Source organism: Alligator mississippiensis, chromosome 4 (assembly GCF_030867095.1).
Source record: "Alligator mississippiensis isolate rAllMis1 chromosome 4, rAllMis1, whole genome shotgun sequence".
NCBI classification, from domain to species: Eukaryota; Metazoa; Chordata; order Crocodylia; family Alligatoridae; genus Alligator; species Alligator mississippiensis.
In genome coordinates, this window is record NC_081827.1 from 4,313,769 (window position 1) to 4,336,692 (window position 22,924).

The 22,924-nt window shown below is 57.4% G+C and overlaps 1 protein-coding gene across 1 annotated transcript; it reads right to left on the bottom strand.

Moving 5' to 3' along the window:
* Window positions 1-599: 599 nt before the first annotated feature.
* On the bottom strand, window positions 600-22,533 carry LOC132249886 (class I histocompatibility antigen, Gogo-A*0401 alpha chain-like). The gene is made up of 9 exons (XM_059725546.1): window positions 22,470-22,533; window positions 20,947-21,219; window positions 6,155-6,487; window positions 4,546-4,818; window positions 3,784-4,077; window positions 3,520-3,606; window positions 2,737-2,793; window positions 2,356-2,388; window positions 600-697 (listed from the first exon to the last, which is right to left on the bottom strand). The coding sequence occupies exons 1-9, from the start codon at window positions 22,531-22,533 to the stop codon at window positions 600-602; spliced, it is 1,512 nt and encodes a 503-aa protein (XP_059581529.1).
* Window positions 22,534-22,924: the final 391 nt, after the last annotated feature.

Here is a 22,924-nt window from a genome sequence, read left to right on the forward strand (position 1 = left end):
TTTCTTACAGTAAACACTAGGTTTGCTAAAAATTCAAAACCTGGTGACAATAAATACAACTTCCTATCCTGCCTTTGTTGTTGTGTATTTATTGTAAGTATGTGATGAGAGAGGGAAAAAAGAGAAGAGAGAAAAAGAGAGAAAAAGAAAAAAGGGGAAAGAGAAAGGAACAAAAGAGAAAAAAGGAGAGAGAGCGACAGAGAGCCAGACACACTTGCACACACACAGCCCCATTTGTGCACATGGAGAACCAGACGCACACACACAAACACACAGAAGAGATGCACACACGTGTGCACACACACCGCACCCCCAGACAAAGACGGCCCTGCACTGCAGGGGAGAGGCCTGAGGCAGCGCAACCCTGGCTCTCCACCACCGTCCTCTGACTGGGGGGACTATAGGGTCACAGGTGGAGCGGGGTCCACCCCTGCCCTTGGGTGCCCATGGAAGGCCCCCCCAGCTCTTGCAGTCCATTCCAGCTCCCACCCCTCCTCCCCATGCTTGTTCGCAATGCCAAGTCCCTTCCCTGGGTCATGGCAAAGCACAGCCTGCCGGGGCCATGGCGCAAGCAGCGCGGAGGGACCGGGGCTGGTGCTTCATGGAGCAAAGGCCTGCACTCGCGCCCCACTGGAGCGAAGCTCCGAGCGCTGGAACCGGCTGCCTTCATCGCCCGCTCCCCTCAGGTCCCGGGACTCTGGTGGAAATGGAGGGGAGCCTTGGCCCCTGCTCCCCCGCAGAGCCCCGGGACAGCGCGGCAGGGAGCGGCAAGGGCAGCCAGCTCCAGCGCACGGAGCTTCTCCTGGCGCTGTGCGAGTGTGGGAGCTGCACGGGCGCCACGCGGAGCCCCTGCCTGCAGCACGGGCCAGGGCTGCGCACAGCAAAGTGGCAGTGCCTGCGCCAGGCACAAGCACCCGGCCCCTGCTGGTGCTGCCACACCCCAGCACGATCCCTCACACCCCACAATGCAGCCCCCAAACCCCCACGTATACACCCCCCAACATACCATATTACCCCCCACACACACCCCACCCCCAAACACCTCCCCATACATAATATACACAAGTAAAAGTTTATTTTTAACGTACTACTTTAGTGTTTGTATTGTATATAATAATAAAATTAAAGATTAATCAAATTAAAAATTTCAAGTATAACATTTCTCCAATAGAAATAATTGCTTGTCCCTGAGCTGAGAAGTGGGGCTGGAAGGACCCAAGGCACAGCTCCCGAACCTGCCTGGGTCTAAAGCTCTCCTCAGGAAAGAAAAGATAAAAGAGGGAGAAAAAGACTCCGCTCATCAGAATCACGCCCAGTCCCAGGACCTGCGGCGAGGGGATGGTGAAGGCAGCCAGTTTCCCTGAGGTTTTGTTTTCTGAGCCATGCCCCAGATTGTGGCGCGTAGGCGTGCTGCGCACTGGCAAACCAGGGCATCAAGAGTCCGCGCAGACGGGGCTGGGAGCTGTACTGCACAATCAGCCCCGGGACGGAGCGAGCAAGGGGGCTGGAGGGCACGACCCACACGCTGCCCGCGTCAGTGCAGCCCGCTCACCGCAGCGTTCACAAGCAGCTCCGAGGGCATCGCAGCTCTGCCTCCCGTTGGCAACACACGATACCAAACTGTGGCCCAGGATCGGCAAGCAGCCGCTCAGCTACAAGTCAGCCCCAAATCCCACCCGTCACAACCACTGCCCAGCCACTTCCCGCAATACAGCACTGACGCACTGCTCTGCGCTGAGTGCTTCTAGCTCACAGACACAAGTGGTTTAAATAACACCCGTGGGCTACTTGCTGTCCCGGAGCAAGGCGCTTTGTCTGGCAAATTCAAGGCAAAAACAAAGGTGCTTCTGACTTGGAAAGGGGCTGCAGCACGATGCTGTGCTGCTCCCTCTCCTCCTCCGCAGGGTCCCGAGGACGAGGTGCACGCTCCACCGGGCTCTGCTCAGCTGTGGCAACAAGACACAGGAGATGGAGCAGCCGCAGGGACTGCAGCACGGGGCAGCCACAGGCCTGGCCGCGGCTCCACCCGGGTCACTCCCTGCACGGAGGGGACGAGATGCCCCTTCCCAACGCACCTCCCACGGCCGGGTCCCCTGCGCTGCACTAGCTCTGCTCCCGGCCGTGCCCGGCCTGCAGCCTCTTCCCCAGACATGCAGGCCCAGAGCCCAGGCTGCTTGGGGGGCCACGGACACCCCCGCTCTGCCCCTCTCCGTGGCACAGACCCAGACACTCGGCTCTCCTGGCACTCGGCCCTTGCAGCTGCCTGGACTGGGGGGACTAGGGACACCGGGGCTGGCTCAGAGAGGGAAGGTGTCTCCTTTGGGGATCCCTCAGGCCAGAGCCCCTCACACTTACCTTGGATGCAGGAGTCGGAGTAGCTGTTGCTCCCTGTGCAGGGAGGAAGGACCAGTGTTAGCCAGGTGTGTCCAGCCCCAGGACATCCTCCAGCCCCATCCTGCACCTCCACCCACCCCCAGGAGCCACTGAGCTCCCGGGTGGGCCAGCGCTGGCACCTGGGCACAGAGGGGACAGACAGTCCCAGCATGGCCCCAGTCCGTCCCTAGCTTGTTCTTCAACCGTCAAACCCCAGGGACTGAGAGACCCACAGCAGGACTGCCCTGCCCTGCTCTGCCCTAAGGGAGCTTCCTGGGGCCAACCCACAGCCCCCCCATTTACCCACCGCCCCAGGCCCCAGCCTCCCCTCCCCCAGGTCAGGTCCATCACACTGACACGCACCGGAGCTCTCCACGGCTTCTTTCTCTGAGGCTTTGTTCTCCAAGTCTTGGAGAGAGACTGAGAGAGAAGGACGAGGGGGTTAGAGCTCCCTGAGCGCAGGGACCGGTTCCCCCGGCCCAATGCCCCCCATGCCCCACACCAGCCCCTGCCAGCAGGAATGTGCATGTGCCAGGGTGACGGCCCACCTTGTGACTCCCCGGACAGGAGTGAGGCCCAGGGCTCTGCCCAGCCTCCCTGGCACCACCGGACATCTGTGCGGGCTGGATGAGGCCGTCTGCCCACTGGGCTGCTTTGCACAGAGCTGCACAGCACCGGTGAGCAGGAGAGAGGAGGGGGCTTCGCACTCACCGGGCACTGCTCCGTATCCCACTGCCCGTCTTCCTGCGGAGAGAAGGCAGAGGTCAGCGACTGCAGCTTTTCCCACAGCTGGGGACAGCTCCCACCTGGGGCCACAGCCCAGAAAGGAGCTGCCTGCACTGCATGGAGCAGGGGGTCAGACCAGGACGTGGGGTCAGGACCCCCGCAGCGGAGGGGGATAGGGTCATGGGGCAGGGCCCATGTGGAGCCCAAGAGCAGGGCTCAGGGCCCTCAGCAAGGCAGCCTCGCAGCGCTGGTGCTGGGGTCTGGTGGCTGCCGCCCTGGGGCTCAGGGACTGGGGAGCCCAGAGCAGCCGGAGGATCCTTCGTGTCCCCGGTTCCCGCCACGGTGATGATGAGTCGTCCCTGCTCCCCCACCCCAAGGCCTGGCCATGGCCTGGCCCCAAGCGCTTTGCCCAGCACTTACTGAGGAAGGAAATCGCTGCGCCCGCCACCATAGCAGTGACCAGCACAGCACCGATAACGATGCCCACAATCATCGCTGGGTCGGACTCTGGAAGAGGGAAGGGGCTGTGAGAGAGGGGAACCCCCAGACCTGCCCCCAACACTGCATTGGCCAAATGCCCCCTCCCTGTCGGTGCCCCCTGCATCCTCCGACCCCTCTGTTACTTCCCTGCTTCGAGCCCCGAGCACCAGGTTTCTTCTCCCTCCCGGCGCGGGGGTCACTCGCCCGTCCTGCCCTTGTCCCAGGCCACTCTCAGGGCTGCACCCAGGCTCACGTGCTCCACGCTGCAGGTGTAGCTGTGGTTGCTGCTCGAGTCGATCTCGATGGTGGCCCAGGTCTGGTAGGTCCCGTCTCCACTGGGAAGGACCCCCGAGCGGCTCGTCTCCTGGGGCTGTGCCTCCCCGTTCTGCAGCCAGATGACAGCCACGTCCTTGGGGTAGAAGCTGTGGACCCGGCAGGACAGGGTGGTGCGTCCATCCCGTGATGACGGACGGTCGCTCATCTGTGCCACGGGGCGCTCTGGGAGGGAGGAGACACCCGTTACAGCGACAGCCCCTCCTCAACCCTTGGGCCAGAGACCCCTGCCAGGAGGCCACGCGCGCCCTGCACTGGGCTGTACAAAGCCGGCTCCAGCTGCCACTTCAGGCAGGAGCAGACAGTGCCAGGGCGAGAGCACAGGGATGGGAGACACGGCTGTGCTGGGCTCGGGGCTGCAGGAACAGGGTCCCATACAGCTGATCTCTGGTTCTCAGACACGTGGCCGGGGCACGGACACGCCGTGGGCTCTGTCCAGCTGGGAGGCCTGAGCAGGGCAGGGACAGGGCCACCGTGTCTCACAGCAGCGCTGGGGTCTCACCCAGCAGCAGGACCGAGATGCAGCACTTGCCATCCTGGGCACATGGGGATGGGGATGGGGATGGTGTTCCCAGGGGTGGGGACGGGGGTGCCCTGGTCAGTGCTGCCCTGGGCGGTGACACCGGGACTCACTGCTCTGCAGCGCTGCCTCCCCGTGCTGCAGGTACTGCCGCAGCCACACGATACAGGTCTCCTCCAGGTAGGCTCTTGCACTCTGCAGCATGGCCTTAGCCTCATTCCACTTGTATTGGGTGCACTGGGCCTGCGTTGTCCCTGCTACCCAGGTGTGCGTGCATGGGTCATAGCTGATGAAGTCTCCCCCGTCGTAGCCAAACTGCATGTGGCCTCCAGTGCTGTGGCCTTCGTGGAGCTCACAGCCGTACGTGAGCTGGAGAGGGCGAGACCCTGAAACACAGATCCAGCCCTGGTCAGGGTCACAGCCCCAGGGAGCAGGGGCTGCCGAGGGCTGCCAGGCTGGGCAGGGGCAGAGCCCACCCCATGGCGGGCAGCATGGAGACAGCTCGGGGGCTCCGGTCACGGAGAACAGGGCTGAGGGGACACAACTGTGGCCCCCGCGCACCCTGGGAATGCAGGAGGGTGGGAATGGCCCCTGGAAGGGAAAGGGCAAGGTCAGGGGAGGACGGGGCAGGTGAAACAAGCCACACGGACCCCTGCAGTCAGCTATCTTGGGCACCGCAGTCCTGAACGGCCCCTGCCCTCTCACCCGTCTGTCCTCCCTCCACAGCCCTGGCCCCCCGTCCTTCCCAGCACCATCATTCCCACATGGGGGACTGGGAGGCACACTGCCGGGGTCAGAGGGGCCATCTGGGCTGGGGTCATTGAAGAGCCCACAGCCCCTCCCATAGCACGGAGCTCGCATAGCTCTTCTCACCCTGGTGCCCATTTATGCTGCAAGGGGGTCAGGCTGGCGTGTGCAGAGGCCTGGGGGACCGGTTGGCATAGGGCGTGGGGTGGGCTCACCCACAGCGGGTGCACACACGCCATCCCCCTCTCTGCTGTGTGTCAGAGCTGGCAGCACGGGCCGTAGCAGCACTTGCAGGGTCAGCCAGGGGCTGTTGCTGCCCTTCTCAGGAAGGCAGAGCGGGTTTGGAGGCCATGAGGGCTGACCTCAAACATACCTCACCTGTCCGTGACATCCAGATGCTGGTGCAGGGCTCAGGGAGCTCCGTGCAATGCAGGAGGGCATGAGCTGGGGAGCTTTGTCATGGCAGGACAGACAACAGCTGTTCCCACTGCTATCAGGCACATGGGGTTTCCCTCTACCCATCAGCCTGGGGGATGCAGCCTGGAGACAAGAGCTGGGCTCCCACTGCCAGGGGCGAGACAGCCCGGGGAGGTCTGTGCAACTGGCACTGAAGCACCAATCTGCCGGGCTAGGGAAGCACCAGAGCCTTGGTCTCCTGGGCACAGGCCAGGGGATACCACTGACACCAGGTGCACTGGATGGGGAGAGGGCTCCCTCCACAGCCACCTGACCCCTGGCTGAAGACTGAGCAGGTGCCCGTGCCCCAGCCCCAGCCCCTACCCCAGGCGACTGCAGCGGTGAGCTGGCTGGCAGGGACACGCAGACTAGACAGGAGACAATGCAATGTCCTCCTGGCTTCCTATCCCGTGCTGCTGATGGCCAGGTGCCCCCTTGATGCCTTCATCAGTGCTCCAGTGCTCCTCAGTCCCAGGGTCCCCCACAGCCTCCTGTTCACACCTGCCTGCTCACACTCACCCCTGCTCTGGTTGTAGTGGTGCTGCAGGGTGACCAAGTTCGCGGCAAATCCCCTCTGCCAGCCCCGCAAGGTCACAGTTTCCCCGTCCCAGAAGTCTGGATCGACGGCCCCCTGCACCCAGTCCCTGCACGGCTCCTGTCTCCGCGTCTCGCTGTCGTAGTGGAGAATTTGCTGGTCGTCCACGTAGCCCACGGCAGTGAAACGGGACACGTCCGTGCTGGGATTCGACACCCCCGTGTAGAAATGATGGTAGAAGTGGGAGCCTGTGGGAGAGCGACTGGGGTCAGCACTAGTGGGGGCAGACGCCAGTGTCCTCGGGTGCTTGCTGTGCCCTCCCAGAGGGGCCACAGAGGAGGGACACAGGGCAGCGCCAGGCTGGAGTGGAGGCGCAGAGCAGACCGAGCGGTGGGGCCAAGAGGAGAGGGCAGAGCCGTCTGGGTGTGGGGCAGGGGCCGGGGAGGAAGGACAGGACCGACCCAGCAGGGCACAGGCCTGGCCTGAAGGGGCCACACACCGTGTCCCACAGCCCAGTCGTGCTATCCCGCACCCTCCAGCCCAGGTACAAGCCCTGCACAGTCCGGGCACTCGGCCCACCCTGCTCCTGGGGAGCCCTTGTGCACCTGAATCAGGGCCTGGGCCTGGGCTCAGCCCCACTCAAGCCTCGATCCTGCTGCGCGGTCGGGGCTGGGGCCGGAGGGACCCTGCAGAGCAGACGAGGGTCCGGCTGGACAAGCAGCTTCTCCTCGGCTTGCGCCCATCCGCCCTCCCCGTCAGAGGCAGCGGGTCCTCTCTTCCCGCTCACCAGCAGCTCGCCAGGCAGGAATGGCCGTGCTGGGAGAGGGGAGGGTGCTGGGGGCCCGTCCATGGGGTGCTGCGCCCAGGGGTGGCTCCAGGGCTTGGGCAGTGCTGTCCTACCCCCGGCCTGGCTGCGCCCACACTGCCTGCATCCGGACCCCGGCTCTGTCCTCCCCCCGGCCCAGGACAGGCACTGCCACTCGCCGGTGCTGGTTCCTGGCACGGCCGCAGCGCCCACGAGCAGCAGCGAGACCAGCAGCTGGGAGCCTGGCGCCACCTTCGCAGCAGCTTCGTGCGGCGCTTCTGCCCGTTGTGCACAGACACTGCGGGTGCTCCCGCGCAGCCACAGGTGCAGTGGGCCGTGGCGCAGCCCGCAGGGCACTGCAGGGTCACTGCGCGGTGCGGGGGGCGACGGGGCCACGTGAGCCAGGATCAGGCCCCCAGGATTCCCGATGCTGTGCGGCCCTGGCCATCAGCTGTGGGGACGAGGCCGAATTTGGTTCCTTCTCCTTAATCTATATCCAAGGAAAGCTTGTTATTCACAAATTACACACTGTAGAGAGAGAATTTCATTAGCTATGCATATGTACTAATTCATATGGAAAATAGCATCTGGCATCAAGTACAGAGCCCCAAATGAAGAGCAGATTAGGATGGGATTATGGGACAAAATACCCCTTGGGCCCCTGCAAACTTCATGTCAGTGCTAGGGGGGGACTGTCCCCAAGGCCCCTGAGTGCAGTCCTGCCTGGCCAAAGTTCAGCGTCACCTTGCCAGGCTGCCTATTGACAGCCCCCAGCCACTGTGCTAAATGGGTGTGGGGCTATTAAGGAACTGGCTTTGGGCTGGGAATATGGCTGGAAATCCTTCATGGACCACCCCACACCAGACTGTGCCATCGGAGGACTCTCCTGGACATCCCCGAGCAGGGCATGGCCTGGCCCAAAGGATGGTTTGGCCGTGGCAGGCTGCCACCTGACAGCCCCCCATGCCCGCTGTCATAAGGAAACAGTCTCCAGCTGGAATCCCAGCCCAAAAGCCAGGTCCTTGCTCCAGCCCTTGCACGCCCCGAGTCCACTTTTACCCCCCATTTCCAGTCTCGGCAGCAGCAGGACGCCGACAGCGCCCGGGTCGCCCTGCTTCCCCTCTGCCCGGCTCCAGCCTTCCTGCTGCTCGGGGCAATGGGCCCGGCAGACACGCAACGCCTTCTGGGGCCGCTCGACGGCACGGCCAGACGGGGACGTGGACGGGGCTCGCGCGGGGACCAGCCGCCTGGAGCAGGGCGTGGACCAGGCGCCACCTGCCACGGTCCCTTCTCCACGCGCACGTCCACGCTTGTACCAGTTGTCCCAGACACTTGGGGGTGGGCGGGGTGAGGTGCCCCAGACTGGTGCAGGTGGGGAGCAGGTGGGGTGTGTACACACATCCCAGACACTTCGGGGAGAGCAAAGGAGTCCGTCTTTCTGGGACACCTGGGCTGTTTGCACAGGACGGGGAGGATCTGTGCCGGGTCTGCCTGTGCCGTCCCGTGCTCTGCGCAGTGCCCGCGTGTCTGTGCCCCCGCGTGAAGCGGGCCCTTGTGGGGACGAGGAGGACAAGTCCGCGCTGGCGTGGGAGTGGTGACAGGCGGCGAGCAGGACACGGGGCTGGCGCTGGGCAGGTCTGTTCTTTGCGACTCAGGATGGAGACAGCGCAGCAGTGTGCACCTGTTGTAGCGATTTTAAGTTAGCAATTTTAAGTTTGCTATTATAAATTAAGCTTCTTGTTGTACTTTAATATCTTGCTATTGTGTTTTTATGCAGCAAACAAGTGTTCTTTCTTTTTGTAGTCTTTTTTATGCTACTTGGATGTAGGGATGAATGAGGGTAAAGTGATTGGTAAGAGCGGAAATAAGCTGCGTGTTACCAAAGGAGTTACCAAGTAGTGAGCCCGCGGGATCTCCGCGCCGCCGCTCCATCCAGCCGCTTCAATGCGAGTACCTGCGAGGCACCGGCCGCTTCCAGCAAGGTTCTCCGCCCCGCCGACACATTGGCCTCAAGGTCTTGGCTCCCTGCTAACAGTCAAGTGGATTCCAAAAAAAAAGTTTTAATCAAAGTTCTGGTAATTAGGGAAGAAACACTTGTTTGTAGCTGCATTGCCTGACACAATCTTTTAAACTACATGAGAAGGAGACCAATGCAAGAATGTAACCAAAAGCATAGGCAGAAGAGTGGCCTAAGGGAAAAGGGATTAGTTTAAAGAGGAACCACATGGAAACGATGCAGATCGCCAGAACTAGCCAGGGTGGAACAAACTCTGCTCCAGGAAAACCGCTTTTACTTGCGAGCAGGTGAAGCGTAGAGACGCTAAACTCACTCGCCAGAGGAAGCCACAGAGGACCGAGAGCCAGGATCCCATCTCTGACTGACCAGCTCAAAGCCCTGGGCTAGGTACTTTACTCCCTGCATCTGCTTCCCAGTCTTGTCGAATGGGAAGTTAAGTTATCCCAGCCGTCAGGATGCCGGCGAGCACGCGGAAGATACCCATCACATGGTAAGTTCAAAGTCTTCACTTACGTTCAAAGTCTGCAATACGGAGCATGGTACTAGGACAGCTAAGACTGCTCCCTAGAAGATGTAGAGGACCTTGCTCTGCTCTGCATTCACACCAAGTCAGGACCTTGCTCTGGATTCACACCTCTGCTGACCCAGCTCTTAACAGCGTGGTGAGCTGGGGAGTCAAAGCAGCTGAATCTGATGCTGGCTACATCATACCTTTCCACGGCACTGACTCTCTCACTTGGCCTGCTTGACCCACGCTAGCCTACGGGCTCACCACGTGCACTTCCGCAGCCCTTTCACCTTGCTGCCCTGCAATGCAAGACTTCAATGCAAAGTCATTCAAAACGCAGCATCTATGTCACTGCCATGCTTTTAGTTCCTTCGCGCACACCCCCCGGCACTGCTGTTTGCAGAATACATTCTCCTTGCGTATCGACAACACCACCGATACAAGTGGAGGGTGTTCCCCCTTCGCGGTGCAGGGTCGGCAGCACTGTTTCCTAACTGAACCTTACTGCTTTCAGCAAGGTGACACTTCCCTACAGCTCATAATGAATTAAAAATCTGGTTGCCTTGAAAAAGAGAGACAGACGGGTGGCTGGGGGTGCCTGGCTTCCATTTCCCCAACACACCTAACCGCGTGGCTGTGAAATGAGGCATTTCAGGACTGGCACTGTGGCAAACATACAAGCCTGACTTGCACAATCTGCAGTGTGGTTGGTATTTCCAGCCAGGCCGGGGTTGCATGAGCAAACCGCTCCAAGCGCCTGTGCAGGTCTAGGGCAGCCAGCATGGGGATGAACCAAAGGGAATGCCCCTTCCCACCAGTGCAGCTCTCAGTGGCCCTCAGTCCACCCAGAGAGGAGACGGCTCATATGAAAACGGTCTGTGTAGAGACTGCACCCCATTTCATCACCCAACTTCAAATAAATAGATAAGTAAGTAAATAAGTGGAGCATCTCTCCCCTGCCAGGCCTTTGAAGCCCCCTTCTCCAAACTACACCCACAGGGAGGGGTTGTGCTCGTACTGGGAGAGGACTGACAGTAAGTGGACTGGAGGGTTGCTCTCAGAGATGGCCGGGGAAGAAAGGCACAACACGAGCCCTACGTGTGGGAGACAGGGCGACCTTTACTGGGGCAAAGGGGCTCGATTTTGACAGGCCTGCAAACTCAGAACAGGGGCAAAGGATTTGGAAAGGCCCTCCCAGCACTGCAAAGGGTGCCACGGGGTCATTCACACCGAGCCCTCACCCCTGAGCCACACAACACTCGTAGAAATAAAGAACTGCTGGAGGGGAGAAGAGAGTGCCCCCCACCCCCAGGACTGCAGCCTTTTGCACGCGTCCGGCCAGGCTACAAGGCAGGGAAGAGGAGGGCGGGTTTTGTCAGCGCTCTTGCAGGAGCGGTGCTGAACCCGGTTTGCTCTTGGCTGCCGTTGCCAAGTTCAGCACCAGATAATTTCCCTAGCATGGGTTCCTGCAGGCCAACTTCACACGTGGCTTCCCCATTTCGGGGGCACCCTAGCTCCTTGGCACCACGGCTGGGTTTAACTCTCTCGCAAGGCTGGATTCAAGTCTCTTGCAAGGGTGCAATACTCAGACCACAGCTCCCCCGAGCTGCACCCGCCTCTTCTACGCATCCCCTAGGGCTTGTAAACTGACAGCTTGCCCTGCTCCCCACCCCGGCTGGCATCTCTTTTCATAGATTCATAGATTCATAGATGTTAGGGTCGGAAGGGACCTCAATAGATCATCAAGTCTGACCCCCTGCATAAGCAGGAAAGAGTGCTGGGTCTAAATGACCCCAGCTAGATGCATATCCAACCTCCTCTTGAAGACCCCCAGGGTAGGGGAGAGCACCACCTCCCTTGGGAGCCCGTTCCAGACCTTGGCCACTCGAACTGGGAAGAAGTTCTTCCTAATGTCCAGTCTAAATCTGCTCTCTGCTAGCTTGTGGCCATTGTTTCTTGTAACCCCCAGGGGCGCCTTGGTGAATAAATCCTCACCAATTCCCTTCTGTGCCCCCGTGATGAACTTATAGGCGGCCACAAAGTCGCCTCTCAACCTTCTCTTGCGGAGGCTGAAAAGGTCCAGGTTCTCTAGTCTCTCCTCGTAGGACTTGGTCTGCAGGCCCTTGACCATACGAGTTGCCCTTCGCTGTACCCTCTCCAGGTTATCCGCATCCCTCTTGAAGTGCGGCGCCCAGAATTGCACGCAGTACTCCAACTGCGGTCTGACCAACGCCCGATAGAGGGGAAGTATCACCTCCCTGGACCTATTTGTCATGCAAATTTGTTCTGCAGGAACATCATGCCACGCACGTCTGCTTGCTCCCCGTCATCCCTCTGACCCGGAGTGCGCTTGGCACACGGTGCCTAGGATCGCAGGGTCCACTTGGTGGGAACAGACCGGGGCAGGGCCGAGCGTCACCACTGGATGACACGGCACAAGATGCCAGCGGCTCCGAGCAGGCCACGTGCTGCAAGCTGCCTTCAAAGAGGGAAGCTGCTTGAAAACAGGGAAAGTGCTTTAAAATAGAGGAGCTGCTTTTTGAATAGGGATGTCACCTTAAAACAGAGGAGCTGCTTGAATACAGGGAAGTCGCCTTAAAACAGAGGAGCAGCTAGACAATGGAGAAGTCACTTTAAAACAGGGGCGCTGTTTGGATATAGGGATGTCACCTTAAACGAAGGGAACTGCTTTTAAACAGGGAAGTTGCCTTAAAACAGGGGAGCTGTTGGAAAACAGGAAAGTTGCCTTAAAATAGAGGCGCTGCTTTTGAATAGGGATGTCACACAGGGAAGTCGCCTTCAACTAGGGGAGCTGCTTGCCTGCAGGGCAGTGGGCAGGGCGGCGCGGCGCGGCGCGGCGCGGGGACTCACGGACACAGAGGCAGGCCACCGGCTTGGCGGTCCCGTCGGGCACGGGGCAGGGGGGGAAGAGAGGCTTGAGCAGGTCGGTGGCGAAGACCAGGGCCACGATGTACCGCTAGGAGGGCCGGATGATAAGCAGCTCAATCCAGAGCGTGAGGAAGGCGGGCAGCGAGCCGCACACCTCCAGCATGCAGGCGTAGCCGCCGCCGGCTTTGGTGACGGTCTGTGCTCTGCCGGCACCGCCTGTGCCTGGGCCGTGGGGGCCTGCGCTGCTGCGTGCATCACCTGTGCCCTGATGGGCAGCGTGGTCCTGCCTGGCACCCCAGGGCCCCAGTGCTGCGTGCATGACCTGTGTGATGGGCAGTGAGGTCCTTAGTGTCCTGCCCGGCACCCCAGGGCAAGCAGCAAGAGGGAGAAGCTGGGGGACAAAGAGACAGCCCCAGCCCTGGCTGTGTGCATGACCTGTGTGATGGGCGGTGTGGTCCTGGGTGCCCCAGCTGGCACCCCCAGCTTTCCAGGGTTGCATGCGTGACCTATGTGTAGGGCGGTGCGTGTAACGCAGGGCACACAGCAAGAGGGAGAAAGTGGGGGGCAAAGAGATACGCCCAGCCCTGGCTGCGTACATCACCCGTGTGATGGGGCAGTGTGGTTCTGGGTGCCTCAACTGGTAGCCCCAGGTCCCCGGGGCAAGCAGCAGGAGGCAGAGTAGGGGGGCAAAGTGCCACCCCCAGCCCCGGCTGCGTGCATGGCTCGTGTGATGGGGCTACGCAGGCCTGGGTGCCTCGGCTGCTTCCCCTCAGGTTCCTGGCACTGAGGAAACCCAGGGCAAGAGGAAGAGAGTGGAGGGCAAAGAGCTGCCCCCAGCCTTGGTTCCCAGATGTGGCCTATGCCCTGCTGGGGCTACGTGGCACTAGGTGTCTTGGCTGGCATCCCCCTGGGTCTCAGCAGGGAGGAAACCCAGGGCATGTAGTAAGAAGGAAAGAGTGGGGGGCAAAGAGCCACCCTTCAGCCCCGGCTGTGTGCATGACTTGTGCCCTCCTGGGGCTATGCAGCCCTTGGTGCCTTGGCTGGCACCCCAGGTCCCCAGTGCTGAGGAAATGCAGGGCAAGCTGCAAGAGGGGGGGCAAAAGAGACAACCCCAGCCCTGGCTCCATGCATGACCTGTGCAATGGGGCGGTGTGACCCTGGGTGTCTCAGCTGGCACCTCAGGTCCCCAGTGCTCAGGAAATGCAGGGCACACAGCAAGAGGGAGAGAGTGGGTGGTAAAGGGCCACCCTTCAGCCCCAGCTCCCATGTGTGACCTGTCCCCTGGCGAGGCTACAAGGCCCCCAGGCCTGGTTGGTTCCCACATACGGAGACCAGGGAGTGAAAGCAGCACCCACCTAGAGCTGGCAGGAAGAACCAGGGGGCAAAGGAAACTGTGACCGCGGCAGCCCACAAAGGTGCATTTTTCTGGCCTTGGTGCCACTCGGGATAACAGCACGGGAGGCCAGGCCTTCCCATGGTAGTCAGGGCTTAGCACTGTATAGTAGCTGCCTGAGGAAGATGAAGGATGCTCAAATGCTGGCACCAGGAGTCTTGCTTGCAAGATACCGCGTGCGGACATTCAAAAAGTCGGCGTCTTTCAGGAGAGATTTACCCTGCTTTTTTAAGTCTTTCCAACCTTAGAGTTGCCTGGGCAAGCTTTACATTACCAGTATGAGCCACACGCCCAAAATTCACCCACGCAAGCAAGTGCACACAAATCACCCTCAAATTATATTCTGGCTGTCTGCAGACATCTTGGAGCACAGGACTGCACTGACACAGCCCCAAGTGCTATCAGAATATGCCACCTAGCAGCATAACCGGTTTAAAAAGGTTTAAGTTACTCAAAGCAAGCGCTGGTCGCTGTCATATTGAATGTAATAGTTTGAATGTTTGTGATGGTTGCCCATTAGCCAGTTTCAGGAAGAAGATAAGATTTATCTCCTTATCTAGGTCATTGTTTTGGACTGTGTGTGGAAGATCCAGACTTTTCTCAAAGTTTTAACTCTTGAATTTTATCTTTAAGAGGCTTTTAACAAAGAGAACCTGAAAATGATCTTTAAAGCAAATATCCTGAGTTCCGAGAGCTCAAACCCTAGGGCTTTTTGACCAGATTGGTAAGAAAAGGTCACTTGCAGTGGTATGGAAGTTCCCCAAAGTAATTAAAATGATCAACAAAAGAAACTAATTACTAAGCAAAAGAATATGTTGAGTAAGATCCGAGCCCAAATTTGGGGGTAATGACAGGTTTGAGTAGGAGGGGCCCAAGACGGCAACTCACTCAATAAAAACTGTAACCTACTGTCCTAATTTGGAAGTAATCTCACTTGCAGAACAACGAAGGAAGAATCCCAAGTGTAGGCCGGATCAGACTGATCACCTGAACCACCCTCTCCGTGAACACGAATCTCTTAGTTCACGCTGAAGCTGCAGAGCACCCAAAAGGGACTGAAGGAAGGGGACTTAGTCCTATCACTGGTGAGGCCAGCCCATTGAATTGTATTGCTGAGGCGAGCCCATTGAACCGTACTACTGAGGCCAGCCCATTCAATTGTACTACTGAGGAATGAAACCACATCTAGGTGTTTGGCTTCTTGGAATTCTAGGATTGTAAGTATATCATGACAATAACAGTATTGATTCAAATTTAACTTTTAGTTGTCATTGTAGTTGTTTTTGTAATACTAATTCTTATCGCATTGTTTGGAAAGGAAGTGCATTTGGAGCATTGTTTCTGATATATGTAATTATTGTGTTCTTAATGATTGTGGTATTTCTTAAAGCTAAGCAGTGTTATATGTGTAGCAAAGAATTTTAAAATAAAATTGTGTTGTATGAATTAAGTGTGTAATCATTGTGAAATCGTGCAATCAGCTAAATACTCCCCCAGCCAGTGCATCAAACGAATCAGTAAGTTGTGTGGGATCTTCTCTATTCCATAACCCACCAGAGACAGTCGCCTCTCCGTTTATGGAGTGGGCACACATTTCAAAAATGCTATTAGAAAGATTCCCACTGCGTAAAGCCAGACATCAAGAATCTCTTAATTTAGATGCACGCCACAGCCTGGTGTATAATGACAGCCATCGTGCATGCAATGTCCTGGTCAGACTGAACTTGCATACAAAACTGTGTTGTATACATTTGTCTTATAAAAACAGAGCAGTGAAGCGTTTTAAAGGGCATTATCAGCTCGCCTAGTTTGCATCTGCAGCCAGAAATGCCATTCATGGGCCCAAGTTCCAGGAAAACAGTGCTCAGCACTTCCTGACTATCACGTCCCTTTTAGGCTAGGTCCCCAAGAGCTGAGGCACTCCGTAGCAATTCCTGCAAAGCTTTATGAAAGGTAAAAAAACCCTGCACCAATATTTCCTCCAATGATTTTTAAATGTCTTTAGTCAAGTATTATACTCCCCCCACCTGCCCAATATTGCACTTTTATCCTCCTTGCACAATTGAATTTGATTATTTCAATTTCTGTAACTAAAGTTTTGCACACCCCCCTAGAAACAAAGATGCTGCTCACATATTTCACTTTCTAGTTCTTTCACCAAAAACTGAATTGTTGGAGCAGACGTTACAAAACCTTTTCTTTTAGCCTGGGACCTAACCAACTTACAGTTTTGTTTATACATTCATAATTATGTAAAAATTCTAAAATAGCTTCTTCTTTTTTTTAAACAATCCCCACCCCCTCCAAAGCGGCCTGTAAACCTGTAAACATAGTTCTCTCTCTCATGTTTAAAATCAGCCACATCAACTGTGGATGCAGTCACATCATCAGAGAAATTAAAGAAATGTCCCTTGCTAAGGTTACATTTTGAGAAGAGACCATTTCCCATGCGAGTTCTGAGCAGCAGCAAACAACTACTGACAACTCCAGTTTTGGGGGTGTTGGTTACAGCTGAAGAAGGGTACTTGTGCCTGAAAGCTTGTAGAGAACAATTTTTTCCAACTATTTAGTTGATCTAATAAAAGATATCACATCTACCCAAATAACCCTGTCGGTCGACAACTGAATTTGGCAGTTTTAATTTTTTGGTTTTAACCCTGCCAGTTTTGCTCTCCCCTGGGTAAATGATGTTTCAGCAAATCCAGACTGAGATTTACTTCAAGAAATGTGAAATCAAGATCCCGTGCGCCAGCCTCCAACTTTCTGTTCCAAGCACGGTATTAGTCAAATTACAACACGGGTAAAGCAGGAGCTTCAGCTATCAAACAGAAGCAAACGGGACTGCCACAACAGATGCCACGATACACAGCATACACCACCCCGGCACACCACAGGCAGAGTCCAGACGCCTTGCAGTGCAGTGGGGCTCAATCAGATACTGGGTGTGCACGTTTAAATTCAATCGCACGGCTTCAACTGAACCACTTCTCAGTGGATGCTGTTCAACATCAATCGAGACTTTACATTCTTACCAGGAGGAATCAATTTGCTTGCATGAAGGACCAGAGCTCTTCTTCAGCTTGCACTGTCCATATCGCCAGCATCAATGACAAACGCTGCCCCTTACCCTGTCAGTCGAAGCTTTCACGAGCCTTCAGAGTGGTTCTTTGTAGCTTTTTCTTCGACCAAAACTTGTCCTGTCTGTCCCATTCCCCGGGAATCTGTGCCTTCTTTTGCACATGCGGGACCTTGCTAAGAAGGAGTGAGGTACCGTGGCCCTCCCATGGCCCGTCAGATTTGAACGAGCCCTTATTTCTTCAACAAACTCTGATGGAATGGATGCCAGACAGATCCGTTCAAAGAGCAGACTGTAATCAAATCACAAAACTGCACTTCACTATTCTTAGGAGGGACTCCTTTCAATTAATTTAAAGGTGAGCTGGTCAGGCAGTCCAGCCCCGAGAGCCATGAACCCAGCAGCTCCTGAATAGACTCTGCAAGCCTGGGACAAGGGACAGTACCTGGGGCAGAGGGACGTGCTTATACTGGCAGGTGGCCTTGGTTTTATGTTGAGCCCAAAAGGTTTAGGTGCTTGCCAGAGGGCATAGGTGCTTTTTATTAAGTCACAGTGGTGTTTGAGGGCAAGTTCAAGGCTTACTTGAAGAACCAATAACCTAGGAGGGACTGAGAGTGGGGCCCAGCAGCAAGAGCAGGGAGTGGGGATCGGATGATCCACAAACCAAGACTCAGAAAGGGGTTGGGAGTGGGACCAGAAGAGGCAGGAGGCCAGGACGGAGCTGAGAGAGAGTGGGACCAAAATAAGACCAGAAGCCAAGAGAGCATCGAGGGCTGGACCAGAAAGTCCCTAGAGGGGCTGAGAGTTGGACTAGAGGGTCTACAAGCCTGAGAGGGGCTGAGAGCCAGGTTAGAGGGTCCATGGGCCCAGACAAAGGCTGTGCGTGAAGTCCAACAACCTAGAGAGGAGCTGTGTATGGGACCAGGAGGTCCAAAGGCCCAGAGAAGGGACTGAGCATGAGACCAGAGGGTCCGAGAGCCCAGGGAGCGGCTGCGTGTGGGACCAGGGTCTGAGAGCCCAGACAGAGGGGCTGAGAGAAATGAGAAGGTAAGAAACGAGAAGGTAAGAAATAAGGGGCCCCTTGGGACTCGGAGCGGGGGGACAGCAAAGGCACCAGTCGCAGGGCTCAAGTGCCTATACACTAATGCTAGGAGCATGGGGAACAAGCAGGATGAACTAGCGCTCCTGCTTGCACTAAACACCTATGACTTAGTGGGGCTAACGGAAACCTGGTGGGATTCGTCCCACGACTGGGCGGTACATATTGAGGGGTATAGGCTGTACAGAAAGGACAGGGTGGGGAAAAAATGGGGAGGGGTTGCGCTCTATGTCAGTGAGCAATATACATCAACCCTCATCAAGACAGAATCTGAGGATGAGGAAGTAGAAGGATTGTGGGTTAGGCTACATGGGGGGCAAGGAGAAAGGGATTTGGTGGTAGGGGTCTGTTACAGACCCCCACACCAAGGGGAAGAAATAGATGCGGGGCTCCTGAGGCAACTCTCGGAGACCATAAAAGCTAAAGTGGCGGTAGTCATGGGGGACCTAAACTACCCGGACATCTGCTGGGAGACGCAGACAGCAAGGTCCCATCGCTCACGCAGGTTTCTAACCTGTGTCCAGGACCTCCACCTGACACGGGAGGGACACGGTCCCACTTGGGGGAATGCCATACTGGATCTGGTATTGGCAACGGGAGATGACATGGTAGGGGACCTCCAGATCGGTAGCCATCTCGGGGACAGTGATCACCTAATAATAGAATTCACCATAAGACATCGAGTGGGTAAGGTAACTAGTAGGGTGCAAGTGCTAGACTTTAGGAAAGCTGACCTCAATGCACTCAGGCGTTTAGTCAAGGACGCACTGCAGAGTAGGCGTTTTGAAGGGATGGGAGCCCAAGAAGGGTGGCTGTGCCTAAAGGAAACGATCCTTCGGGCACAAAGCAAGACGATCCCCGAGCGAGGCAAAAAAGGGAAAGGGGCCAGGAGGCTTCCCTGGCTGACCAGAGAAATCCAGGGCAGCCTAAGGGCCAAAAGGGGAGCACATAAAAAGTGGAAGCAGGGTGAGATCACTAAAGATGAATATACCTCCTCTGCTCGTGCTTGTAGGGAGGCAGTTAGATGGGCCAAAGCTACCATGGAGCTGAGGATGGCATCCCAAGTAAAAGACAACAAGAAATTGTTTTTTAGATATATTGGGAGTAAAAGGAAGGCCCAGGGAGGAATAGGACCACTGCTAAATGGGCAGAAGCAATTGGTGACGGACGGGGGGACAAGGCTGAACTCCTCAACGAGTTCTTTGCCTCAGTGTTCCTAAGCGAGGGACACGACAAGTCTCTCACTGGGGTTGTAGAGAGGCAGCAGCAAGGCGCCAGACTGCCATGCGTAGACCCTGAGGTGGTGCAGAGTCACTTGGAAGAACTGGATGCCTTTAAGTCGGCAGGCCCGGATGGGCTCCATCCAAGGGTGCTGAAGGCACTGGCCGACGTCATTGCAGAGCCACTGGCGGGAAGATTTGAACGCTCGTGGCGCACGGGCCAAGTCCCGGAGGACTGGAAAAGGGCCAATGTGGTCCCCATTTTCAAGAAGGGGAGTAAAGGAGGACCCGGGCAACTATAGGCCAGTCAGTCTCACCTCCATCCTAGGCAAAATCTTTGAAAAAACTATCAAGGCTCACATTTGCAAGAGCCCGGCAGGGCAAATTATGCTGAGTAGAAACCAGCACGGGTTCGTGGCAGGCAGATCATACCTGACTAATCTAGTCTCTTTTTATGACCAGGTTACGAAACGCCGGGACGCAGGAGAAGGGGTGGATGTCGTATACTTAGACTTCAGGAAGGCCTTCGATATGGTATCCCACCCCATATTGGTGAACAAGTTAAGAGGCTGTGTCGTGGATGACTGCACAGTCCGGTGGGTGGCGAATTGGCTAGAGGGTCGCACCCAAAGAGTCGTGGTGGATGGGTTGGTATCGACCTGGAAGGGTGTGGGCAGTGGGGTCCCGCAGGGCTCGGTCCTTGGACCGATACTCTTTAATGTCTTCATCAGCGACTTGGACGAGGGAGTGAAGTGTACTCTGTCCGAGTTTGCAGATGACACAAAGCTATGGGGAGAAGTGGACACGCCAGAGGGCAGGGAACAGCTGCAGGCAGACCTGGGCAGGTTGGACAAGTGGGCAGAAAACAACAGGATGCAGTTCAACAAGGAGAAATGCAAAGTGCTGCACCTAGGGAGGAAAAATGTCCAGCACACCTACAGCCTAGGGAATGACCTGCTGGGTGGCACAGAGGTGGAAAGGGATCTGGGAGTCCTAGTGGACTCCAAGATGAACATGAGCCGGCAGTGTGACGAAGCCATCAGAAAAGCCAATGGCACTTTATCGTGCATCAGCAGATGCATGACGAACAGATCCAAGGAGGCGATACTTCCCCTCTATCGGGCGCTGGTCAGACTGCAGTTGGAGTACTGCGTGCAATTCTGGGCGCCACACTTCAAGAGGGATGCGGATAACCTGGAGAGGGTCCAGAGAAGGGCCACTCGTATGGTTAAGGGCCTGCAGACCGAGCCCTACGAGGAGAGACTAGAGAAACTGGACCTTTTCAGCCTCCGCAAGAGAAGGTTGAGAGGCGACCTTGTGGCTGCCTATAAGTTCATCACGGGGGCACAGAAGGGAATTGGTGAGGATTTATTCACCAAGGCGCCCCCGGGGGTTACAAGAAATAATGGCCACAAGCTAGCAGAGAGCAGATTTAGACTGGACATTAGGAAGAACTTCTTCACAGTTCGAGTGGCCAAGGTGTGGAACGGGCTCCCAAGGGAGGTGGTGCTCTCCCCTACCCTGGGGGTCTTCAAGAGGAGGTTAGATGGGCATCTAGCTGGGGTCATCTAGACCCAGCACTCTTTCCTGCTTGTGCAGGGGGTCGGACTCGATGATCTATTGAGGTCCCTTCCGACGCTAACATCTATGAATCTATGAATCTATGACCGAGATGCAGCACTTGCCACCCTGGGCATATGGGGATGGGGCGGGTGTTCCGGGGTGGTGCCCTGGTCAGCGCTGCCCTGGGCGGTGACACCGGGACTCACTGCTCTGCAGCGCTGCCTCCCCGTGCTGCAGGTACTGCCACAGCCACGTGATGCAGGTCTCCTCCAGGTAGGCTCTTGCACTCTGCAGCATGGCCGTATCCTCATTCCAGCTGTGCTGGGTGCGCTGGGCCTGCGTTGTCCCTGCTATCCAGGTGCGTGCTGCCAGGTCATAGCTGATGAAGTCTCCCCCATCGTAACCAAACTGCATGTGGCCTCCAGTGCTGTTGTCTTCGTGGAGCTCACAGCCGTACGTGAGCTGGAGAGTGTGAGACCCTGAAACACAGATCCAGCCCTGGTCAGGGTCACAGCCCCAGGGAGCAGGGGCCGCCGAGGGCAGGGGCCGCCGCTGGGCAGGGGCAGAGCCCACCCCATGGGGGGCAACACCGGGACAGCTCAGGGGCTCCGGTCACGGAGAACAAGGTTGAGGGGACACAACTGCGGCCTCCGTGCACCCTGGGAACGCAGGGGCAGGACGGGGCAGGTGAAACCTGCTACACCGACCTCTGCAGTCAGCTGTCTTGGGCACCGCAGGCCTGCACGGCCCCTGCCCTCTCACATGTCTGCCCTCCCTCCACGGCCCTGGCCCCCATCCCTCCCAGCTCCATCAGCCCCGCATGCAGGACTTGAGCCCCTTGCCCTGGGTCAGAGGGACCGTCTGGGCTGGGGTCACTGAGGGGCCCGGAGCCCCTCCTGCAGCCGCTCCTGCAGGGCTTGCAGCGCTCTTCTCACCCCAGAGCCCACTTATGCTGCAAGGGGGTCAGGCTGGCATGTGCAGAGGCCTGGGGGACTGGCTGGCATGAGGGTCCCCTCCCTGCTGTGTGTCAGAGCTGGGAGCACGGGCCGTGGCAGCACTTGCAGGGCAACAACCGCCCCTGGCTGACCCTGCTCAGGAAGACAGAGCGGGTTTGGAGGCCACGCGGGCTGACCTCAAACACACCTCATCTGTCCGTGACACCCAGATGCTGGGGCAGGGCTCAGGGAGTGCCGTGCAACAGGGGAGGCCGAGAGCTGGGGAGCTTTGCCATGGCAGGACAGACAATGGCTGTTCCCACCATTCTTGGGCACATGGGGTTTCCCTCCATGCATCAGCCTGGGGGATCCAGCCTGGGGACAAGGGCTCGGCTCCTGCTACCAGGGGCAAGACAGCCCGGGGGGCTCTGTGTAACAGGCATCGAGGCACTGATATGCCAGGCTAGGGAAGCACCAGAGCCTTGGTCTCCTGGGCACAGGCCAGGGGATACCACTGACACCAGGTGCGCGGGAGGGGGAGAGGGCTCCCTGCACAGCCACCTGACCCCTGGCTGGAGACTGAGCAGGTGCCCGCATCCTGCCCTTGCCCAAGGCAACTGCAGGGAGGAGCTGGCTGGCAGGGACACACAGACCAGACACGAGACAATGCGATGCCCTCCTCGCTCCCCACCCCGTGCTGCTGATGGTCAGGTGCCCCCTGATGCCCTCATCAGTCACCCTCAGTGCCAGGGGCCCCCACGGCCTCCTGCTCACACCTGCCTGTTCACACTCACCCCTGCTCTGGTTGTAGCAGTGCTGCAGGGTGACCAGGTTGGTGTGGAAAATAGCATCCGGCATCCAGTACAGAGCCCTAAACGAAGAGGAGATTAGGATGGGACTATGGTGTAAAATTCTCCTTGGGCCCGTGCAAACTTCACGTCAATGCTAGTGGGGGACTGTCCCCAAGACTCCCGAGCGCAGTCCTGCCTGGCCAAAGTGCGGCTGCCACTGTGGGCTCTAATAAGGAACTGGCTTTGGGCTGGGAATATGGCTGGAAATCTCTTGTGGACCACCCCACAGCAGACTGTGCCATCAGAGGACTCTCCTGGACATCCCCGAGCAGAGTACGGCCTGGCCCGAAGCACGGTTTGGCCGTGGCAGTCTGCCACCTGACAGCCCCCATGCCCGCTGCTGTAAGGAAACGGGCTCCAGCCGGAAACCCAGCCCAAAAGCCAGGTCCTTGCTCAAG

Coding starts and splice junctions, on each gene's coding strand:
- LOC132249886 (XM_059725546.1), bottom strand. CDS start 22,533: ATGCCGGATGCTATTTTCCACACCAACCTGGTCACCCTGCAGCACTGC. Junction 3,607..3,783: donor CTGGGACAAGGGCAGGACGG/GCGAGTGACCCC, acceptor TCCCTCTTCCAG/AGTCCGACCCAGCGATGATT. Junction 2,794..3,519: donor CGCAGCGATTTCCTTCCTCA/GTAAGTGCTGGG, acceptor CTTCTCTCTCAG/TCTCTCTCCAAGACTTGGAG.